At 38.5% G+C, this 9,778-nt stretch overlaps 1 protein-coding gene across 1 annotated transcript; it reads left to right on the top strand.

Moving 5' to 3' along the window:
* Positions 1-3,782: 3,782 nt before the first annotated feature.
* Positions 3,783-9,342, top strand: LOC309667836 (olfactory receptor 5P6-like; the record flags this gene model as incomplete). Its single annotated transcript, XM_082476785.1, is given in 3 exon segments — positions 3,783-7,638; positions 7,641-8,114; positions 9,155-9,342. Coding segments are annotated over 3 exon segments (891 nt in total). The 5' UTR covers positions 3,783-7,409.
* Positions 9,343-9,778: the final 436 nt, after the last annotated feature.

Below are 9,778 nucleotides of genomic sequence, written 5' to 3'. Positions count from 1 at the left end.
AAATAACAAAAACACTGTTAGAACTAATCAATGGATTTAGTATAGTTGCTGGATATAAAATCAACATACAGAAATCAGCTGTATTTCTATACACTAACAACAAAATATCTGAAAATGAAATAAAGAAAACTATCTCATTCTCTATAGCAATCCTGAGAAAGAATAACAAAGCTGATGCATCACACTTCCTGACTTCAAACTACACTACAAATCTATAGTAATTGAAACAGTATGGTACTGGCATAAAAATAGACACATAGACCAATGGAATAGAATAGAGAGCCCAGAAATAAACCTCCATATATACGGTAAACTAATATTTGACAAGGGAGCCAAAAAGATGCAATGGGGAAAGGATGATCTCTTCAACAAATTGTGTTAGGAAAACTGGATAATCACAAACAGAAAAGTGAAATTGGACCCCTAATTTATACCACTCAGAAAAGTAACTTAAAGTGGATTAAAGACATAAACATAAAACCTGAAACTGTAAAACTCCTACAATAAAACATAGGGAATAAACTTCTTAACACTGGTCTTGGTGGTGATTTCTGGGATATGACACCAAAAGCATAAGCAACAAAAGCAAAAATCAACAAATGAGACTACATCAAACTAAAAAGCTTCTGCACAGTAGAAGAAACAACAAGTGAAAAGGCAACCTACAAAATGGAAAAAAAATATTTGCAAACCATATATCTGATAAGGGGTTAATATCCAAAATATATAAATAACTCATACAAATCAATAACAGACAAACAGAAAAACCCTCCAGAAACAATTCTCTTAAAAAATGAGTAGAGGATTTTCCAAATGTCTTGCAGTACATAAACATAGGATATCTTTCCATTTATTTGTGTTGTCTTCATTTTCCTTCATCAGTGTCTTTTAGTTTTCAGACTATAGATCTTTCACTTCCTTGGTTAAGTTTATTCCAGGTATTTTATTCTTTTTGATTCAATTGTAAATTGGATTGTTTTCTTGATTTCTCTTTCTGGTAGTTCATTATAAGTTTATAAAATAACAGATTTCTGTAAATTAATTTTGTATCCTGCAACTTTATTGAATTTATTTATTAATTCTAATAGTTTTTTTTGGCAGAGTCTTTAGGATTTTCTATATAGAGTATCATGTCATCTGAAAACAGAGTGTTTTACTTCTTCCCCTTCCAATTTGGATGCCTCCCCTCCTTTTTTACTTGTCAGATTGCTGTGGCTAGGACTTCTAATGCTATGTTAAATAGAAGTGGCAAGAGTGGGCATCACTGTCTTGCTCCTGAGTATGATGTTAGCTGTGGGTTTGTCATAAATGGCCTTTATGTGTTTAGGTATGTTCCCTCTATAATAAATTTGTTGCAAGTTTTAATCATGAATGGATGTTGAATCTTGTCAAATGCTCTTTCTACATCTGAGATGATCGTGTGATTTTTATCCTTCATTTTGTTAATGTGGTGTATTATGTTGTTTGATTTGCAGATACTGAGGCAGTCTTGCATCCCTGGATAAATCCTACTTGATCATGATGCATGATCCTTTTTATGTATTGTTGAATTCATTTTGCTAATATTTTCTTGTGAATTTTTGCATCTATCTTCATCAGAGATATTGGCCTGTAATTTTCTTTCTTTGTAATATCATTGTCTGGTTTTGGTGTCAGGGCGATCTTGGCCTTGTAGAATGAATTTAGAAATGTTCCCTTTTCAATTTTTTGGAATAGTTTGAGTAAGATCGGTATTAACTCTTCATTAAGTGTTTAGTAGAATTCCTCTGTTAAGTTTTCTGGTCCTGGATGTTCGATTGTTGGGAGTTTTTTGATTACTGATTCAATTTCATTACTAGTAATCATTCTTTTTGGATTTTCTGTTTCTTCCTGACTCACTCTTAGAAGATTGTATGTTTGTAGGAATTTATCCATTTCTCCTAGGTTGTCCAATTTTGGGTGTATAAATGTTTGTAGTATTCTATTATGATTGTATTTCTGTAATATTGGTTGTAACTTCTTTTTCAAATCCCATTTTATTTATTTTGGCCCTTTTGTTTCTTGATGAGCCTGGCTAAAGGTTTATCAATTTAGTTTATCTTTTCAAAAAACCAACTCTTAGTTTCATTGATCTTTTCTGTTTTTTGCCTCTGTTTTATTTATTTCCAATTGTTTCCTTCCTTCTGGTTACTTTGAGCTTTGTTTCTTCTGCTTTTTCTAATTTCTTTAGGCAGAAAGTTAGTTGTTCATTTGAGTTTTTTGTTTGTTTGTTTCTTGAAGTATGCCTGTATCGCTATAAATTCCCTCTTAGAACTGCTTTTACTGTGTCCCATAGATTTTGGAAAGTTGTGTTTCTATTTTCAGTTGTCTCAGGGTATTTTTTGATGTCCTCTTTGATTTCTTCACTGACCCATTGGTTTTTCAGTAGTATGTTGTTTAACCTTCACTTGTTCATGTTTTTTGCAGTTTTGTTCTTACAGTTGATTTCTAATCTCGTAGTGTCGTTGTTGGAAAAGATGCTTGATATGATTTCAGTCTTCTAAAATTTTGAGACTTGTTTTGTAGCCTAGCATGTGATCTATTCTGGAGAAAGTTCCATGTGCACTTGAGAAGAATGCTATTTTTGGATGAAATGTTCTGTAGGTATCTATCAAGTCCATCTGATCCAGCCTGGATCATTTGGCCACTCTTTTCTGATTGATTTTCTGTCTGGATGATCTGTCCATTGATGTAAGTGGTGTATTAAAGTCCTCTACTACTATTGTATTACTGTCAACTTCTTTCTTTATGTCATGTCTCTTAATACTTGCTTTGTATGTTTAGGTGTTCCTATATTAGGTGCATATATGTTTATGAATGTTGTATCTTTGTCTTTTGCTATAGACTTTATTTTAAAGTCTATTTTGTCTGATATAAGTATTGCTCCCCCAGTTTTTCTTCATTTTTATTTGCATAGACTATCTTTTTCCATCCTTTCACTTTCAACCTTTGTGTGTCTTCAGCTCTAAAGTGTCTCTTGCAGGCAGTATATAGGTGGGTCTTATTTTTTTATCCATTCAACAAACATATGTCTTTATTTATTTATTTTTTGCCCCACTGTGAGGCATGCAGGATCTTAGTTCCCTGACCAGGGATTGAACCTGCACCCCCTGCAGTGGAAGCATGGAGTCTTAACCACTGGACCACCAAGGAGGTCCCCATATGTCTTTTAATTGGAGCATTTAGTCCATTTACATTTAAAGTGATTATTGATAAGTATGTACTTACTGCAACTTTTTTCATTGTTTTCTGGTTGCTTTTGTAGCCTTCTCTGTTCTCTTATTATTCTTTTAGCCTCTTCCTTTGCAGTTTGACAGTTTTCTTTAGTGTTATGCTTGAGTTCCGTTTTCTTTGTTTTTTTTGTGTGTGTATATATTGTAGGTTTTTGATTTGTGGTTACAATGAAGTTCATATATATTGACATAATATGTCCCTTTGTTTTAAACTATAGTTGTTTACATTCAAGCACATTCTCAAAGCTCCACATTTTTTACTCCCAACCCCACATTTTATGTTTTTGATGTCATATTTTACATCATTATGTGTACCCCTTAACTGTTCATTGTAGTTATACAATTTTTGTCTTTTAACTTTTGCACTAGCTTTTTTCAAGTGGCTGATCCACTGCCTTTACTAATACATTTACCTTTACCAGTGAGTTTTTTTCCTTCATATATTTTCTTATTTCTTGTTATAGTCATTTCTTTTTCACTTAAAGAAGACCCTTTAACAGTTCTTGTAAGGCTGGTTTAACAATGATGTGTGTTTCTAGTTTTTGCTTGTGTGGGAAATTCTTTATCTCTTCTTCAATTCTGAAGCTTGCCAGGTAGAGTATCCTTTGTTGTAGGTTTTTTCCTTTCAGCACTTTAAATGTATCATGCCACTTCCTTCTGGACTGCACTGTTTCTGCTGAAAAATCAGCTGATAGCATTAGGGGGATCCCCTTTTATGTGACTCTCTTTTTCTCTCACTAACTTAAATTTTTTCTTTTTATCTTTAACTTTTGCCATTATAATTATGATATGTCTTGGTGTGGGTCTCTTTGGGTTCATCTTGTTCGAAACTTTCTGCACTTCCTGGGCCTAAATATCTTTTTCCTTCTTCAGATTAAAGAAAATTTTAGCCATTATTTTATCAAGTATGTTTTTCTAGCCCTTTTCCTCTCTCTTCTCCTTCTGAGACCCCTATAATGTTAGTACACTTGATGTTGTCTCATGGGTCCCTTAAGCTATGCTCATTAAAAATTCTTTTTCCTTTTTTGTTCTGATTGGTTGATTTCAACCATTCTGTCTTCCAGGTTGCTTATGTGTTCTGTATCACCTGATCTGCCATTAATTCCTTCTAGTGTATTTTTCATTTCAGTTATTGTATTCTTCAACTCTCAACAGTTCTTTTTATATTTTCTAGTCCTTTGTTGAAATTCTTACTATGTTCCTCTATTCTTTTCTAAGTTCAGTGATTATTTTAATAACCATTGCTTTGAACTCTTTATCAGGTAAGTTACTTATCTGCATTTCATTAAGTTTTTTTTTTCTGTGTTTTTATCTCATTCTCTCATTTGGAGCATATTCCCCTGTCTTCTCATTTTGTCTGACTTTCCCTCTTGGTCTATGAAATTAGGTGAAACAGTTACCTATCCTGGTCTTGAAGGTGTGTGCTTGTGGGGGAGCATCGCTTTGCAGTCTGTGTGTGCTCAGTGGCTTTGGTGGGAAATCTAGATCTGAAATGAGCAAGGGTCATGACTTCTCCTGGTTTGAGCTGGCAGCCACCACCTTGGTGGGGATTAGGGCTGGAGACAGAGTGGCTAGAGTCAGAGCCTGGTGTAAACCATGGATTCTCCTGTGGCATAATGGCAGTTGCTGCCTTGGTGGGGGTATGGCTGGAGCCAGAGGGGCTTGAACTACAGCCTGGAGCAAGCTGCAGCTAGTCTTGAGACATGCTGGCAGTCACACCTTGGTGGGGGTTTGGCAGAGAGGCTGCAGCTGGAGACTGGTGCAGGCTGGGGTGGGGTGTTCTGGGGCAATCAGCAGGTTAGCCAGAGCACCAGGAACTTTTCAATCTTCTGCTTCTGCACTGATATTGAGAGTAAGCAAGTCTGTGAGTGTGCTTTTCAAGAACAGAGTCTCAATTCCCTACAGCCTTCTGGTAAGCCCCACTGGTTTTCAAAACCAGGAAATGGGGCTTATCTTCCTAGTACTTGACCCCAGGGTTGGGGTGCCCAATGTGAGGCTGAAACCTCTCTCTTCTTAGGGAGTATCCCTGAGCCTGTGATATTCTCCTCCTCTGGGTTGCCCACTGAGGGTGTGGGTCCCAACTCAATCACTTCTCCTCTGCTACTAGACTCTGTGTGGTTCTTTCTTTGGTTGTAGAAGAGTCATTTGTCTAGTCGTCAGGTTATCCTTAGAGAAAGTTGCTATATATATATTTGTAATTTTGTTGTGTTTGTGGGAGGTGAGCAGGGTCCTCCTAATCTGCTCTCTTGATCACACATTCTTCTACCATTGTATATTTGTAGTGTAGTCCTTAACCTGATGTATTAAACAGAACAAATGTTTAGCTATGAGATAATTTATTATATTATACTTCCAATAATTATCAAATGGAAGTACACAAACAACTAGAAAATAGAAGAGACTGGTCGCTTGAGAACTGACAGAATCCTTAAAGATTAGTTATATTTGTGTGAGGTGCACTGCTCAATATTCTCTTGAGAATGTGATAATGACCCCTGGTGCTTTTGAATTCACATTTGAATCTCAAGACTCTTCAGAGATTTATCCTCAAAGGCAAACAATAAAATAGCACAGCTGTTATTTTACAACAATGACTTTGAATTTATTACTGTAAGATGAATGAATTCTCATTTTTAGAGGTAAGATATTTAGCTTTTGTGAGTTAATCAGTTGTCCTGATTTTCAATAACCATTTGAGAACACTTTACTCTCTAAAGTTGTATCTGTTCTCACAAGCCAGGAGAAACAGGGCAGATGCTATCCAGCAGTCAGCTAGCAAGTAACCTTAGCTGAATTAACCTGTTTCTATAGTCTACTTAGTGTATAAATAGGCATAATTCAAGTTACCATGATTCCTCATTTTTCCACCCATAAGACCAGAAACTCACATGGTCTTTCAACAATATTAAACTTGGTACTCCGCCCATAAGTTTTATACTATAAAATTCACTACATTTAAGGTGCTTTGGGGACTTACTGTTTGTAAATATCTTGGAAAGACTTCCTTTGTTTATTGTTCTGAAGACTTAGGCTTACAGGCAACCAGAGGCTTTTGGGCAAAGTTGAGAATACAAAGCCAGAAAACTTGGAGATGAGTTTCAACCTGGCAACTTGCTGGGCGAACCTGGGTACACTTCTTAACTTTTTAAGCTGGAACTTTATTCACCTGTATATTATGTTGAAACGAATACTATTTTGTTCTATATTACTCCAATTTGAAAACCTAATTACATTAGGAAATGATCAGATTTGAGTGAATGTAGTTTAATTATGTCCTAGATATTAAACATGTAAGATTTTGCACAGTAATTATATTGATATTTCAAACTAATTGAGAAAACAATATTTAATTGTAAATGTTAAATAAACATAATACACTTATAATAGCTGACTTCATTTATAACCTTAATTCGAACTTTCTTTCCCTTTCTTCTTTGTCCAATTAAGAAAATTGTATTTCTCCTTTTAAAAACATGGTCTTGTTTTATTGAGAGAATTTGTAAACTTTGTGATTAACTAGGCACCTCTTTTATACTTTAGCTGTCAGAAAGTAGCAATGTAATTTGTTATCCACCCATTTCCAAGAAACTTGACTTCATCATAAGTATTCTTTAATTTCATTTATAGCATAGTTACTAAAGGAATGGACTGTATTCAAACTACCTGAGATTCACATCTTGATTCTACCATTTGCTATGTAAACTTAGCTCAGTTACATTGCCAAATTCAGTTTCATTGTCTACAAATGAGATAAAAATACTTAATATTATTTCATACAAATTAGAATAGAACTATATAGAAAATTCTTAACCCAAGGCTTGCCATTTAGTAAATATTCAATAACTGTTGGGTATTATATAATATAAAGAATAAAAGATATACATTATTTGAAGCAGGTTTTCCCATGTTAGTGCTGAAAACAATTTTTAAAATATAGAATACTCATTATATAAATAAATAAAATTTTCTACTCTAAAATATATATAAAAATAAAATAATATGTCTTTAAAGTAAAAAAAATTAGTCCAAACCTAACTTGAATAATTTACTTGTTTATAATAAACTATGTGTATTAATAAAAAGAAAACTATCAAATTCAAAACTTCTTTAATGTAATGTCTCATCACAGGTTCATTTTGGTAGCAGCTACCCTATCTCATGGATTCCCAGGGGCATGGGAACAATACTGCAATGACAGGGTTCATGTTACTGGGCTTAACAAATGATCCAATTCTTCGAGTCATCCTCTTCATGATCATCCTCTGTATCTGCCTGGTGACCATATGTGGCAACCTCAGCACAGTCATTCTTATCAGAATCTCTTCTCAGCTCCATCATCGTATGTATTTTTTTCTGAGCCACTTGGCCTTTGCTGACTGTTCATCTAAGGCTATTCATCTTCTGTTACGCCCAATATGCTTGTAAATTTCCTGGTGGAGAGAAATACCATCTCCTATCCTGGATGTGCCATTCAACTTGGTTCAGTTGTTTTCTTTGGGTCAACTGAGTGCTTCCTTCTGGCTGCCATGGCATATGATCGCTTCGTGGCAATCTGCAGCCCACTGCTTTATTCCACCAAAATGTCCACGGGAGTTTATGTTCAGTTACTCACAGTGGCTTATGTAGGTGGTTTTCTCAATGCTTGCTCTTTTACTATTTGCTTCTATTATTTACTTTTCTGTGGACCACATCGAGTCAATCATTTTTTCTGTGATTTTGCTCCTTTGGTTGAACTCTCCTGTTCTGATATCAGTATCCCTGCAGTTGTCCCCTCATTTACAGCTGGCTCCATCATTGTGGTCACGGTGATTGTCATAGCCATCTCCTACATCTACATCCTCATCACCTTTAACTTCTCAATCTGTGCATCCATTCTCCTCCTAAGTTCTTTGATCATCTCTACGATCATTACTCTGAACTCTTTCTCAGGTAGATTGCCTATCTCCATACCTCTTAGTTCTTCTGGGGTTTTACCTTGTTCCTTTGTCTGGAACATGTTCCTCTGCAGCCTCATTTTTTCTAAGTTGCTATTTTTATTTTTATATCTGTGGTAGGTTAGTAGTTATATTTCTCGACCTTGGAGAAGTGGCCCTCTGTAGAAGGCATCCTATGCATCCCAGCAGTGCACTCCCCTCTCATCACCCAAGCTATATGTTCTAGGGGTTCCCCCTAAGAGGGCTGCATGGGTCCTTCTGTTGTGATGGGCATGTGGCTGGTCTGGTGGGCTTGGATGGCCACTAGTCTGGTTGGTTGCCAGGCCCTGCCTCATGCGGATGCCGCTGGCTGCTGTTTAGTGGGTCCTGGTCACGAGGCGGCTGGTCGCAGAACCCTAGGAGGCCCCGGGGCTAGGGCTGGCTTACTGGTGGGCAGAGTCAGGGTCCCGAAGATTCTGGGGCTGCTGCCCACCCACTGGCAGGTGAAGATAAGTACTGGGGTTAGTGCCAGATACTGGCAGGCAGAGCTGATTCCTGGAGTCTGGCTGCAGGGCTCAGAGATCCTGGAGCTCGTTTCAGATCATTGGTGTGGGGGGTGGTTCCTGACACAGTTGGGTATGGGGTCGGGGAGGTCCTGAAGGTTGCATTGGCCTGCTAGTGGGCGGGGCCAGGGCCCAGCTGGTCCCAGGGTAGGGTCTGGCCTACGTTCTGGTGTCTACTTCTGGTGTTTCCCCCCTGGTGGGTGAGGTTGGTCTAGAGGCAGGCTTCCTGGTGGGACTTGCTGGTGTCTGCCCTCTGCTGGGTATAGCTGGGCTTTGGCCCTCTGGTGGGCAGGGCCTTGTCTAGGGCTGCGTCTAAAGGCAGCTGTGGGCTCTTTAGTCTTTAGGCAGCCTGTCTGCAGAAGGCTGGGGCTGTGTCCTCGCCCCGTTAGTTGCTTGGCCTGAGGCGCCCCAGCGCCGGCACCTGCAGGCTGTTGGGCTAATGAGCTGGAGGAAGATTTTCAAAATGGCGCCCGTCAGCTCCGGCGTCCACCAGCTCCGGCGTCCACGCAGCAGAAGCAGCTCCTAAGAAAAGCTGCTGCCAGTGACTTTGTCCCCAGGGCGAGCTGCAGCCATGCCCCCTGCCTCTCCGGGAGACTCTCCAAGACCAGCAGGTAGGTCTGGCCAAGGCTCCTATCAAATTATTGTTTTTGCCCAGGTGTGCGTGGGATTTTGTGTGCGCCCTCTAAGAGTGGAGTCTCTGTTTCCCCCGGTCCCGAGGGGCTCCTGCTAACTGCCTGGAGCACTGGCCTTCAATGCCAAGTGCTCTGGGGGTTGTCTTCCTGCTGCTGGACCCCCGCCTGGGTTGGGGGCCTGACGTGGGGCTCAGAACTCTCGCTCCTGTGGGAGGACCTCTGCACTATAATTATTCTCCAGTCTGAGGGTCGCCCACCCGGGGGTAATAGGGTTTGATTATATCTTGAGTCCGCCCTTTTCACCTGTTTTGTTGTGGTTCCTTCTTTGTATATTTAGTTGTAGAAGATCTTTTCTGGTAGGTTCCAGTCTTTTTCATCGATGGTTGTTGTGCATATAGTTGTGATTTTGTTGTGCTCCC

This window comes from Balaenoptera physalus, assembly GCF_965194825.1.
Source record: "Balaenoptera physalus genome assembly, chromosome: 10".
NCBI classification, from domain to species: domain Eukaryota; kingdom Metazoa; phylum Chordata; class Mammalia; order Artiodactyla; family Balaenopteridae; genus Balaenoptera; species Balaenoptera physalus.
This window is presented reverse-complemented; position numbering and strand designations above follow the sequence as displayed.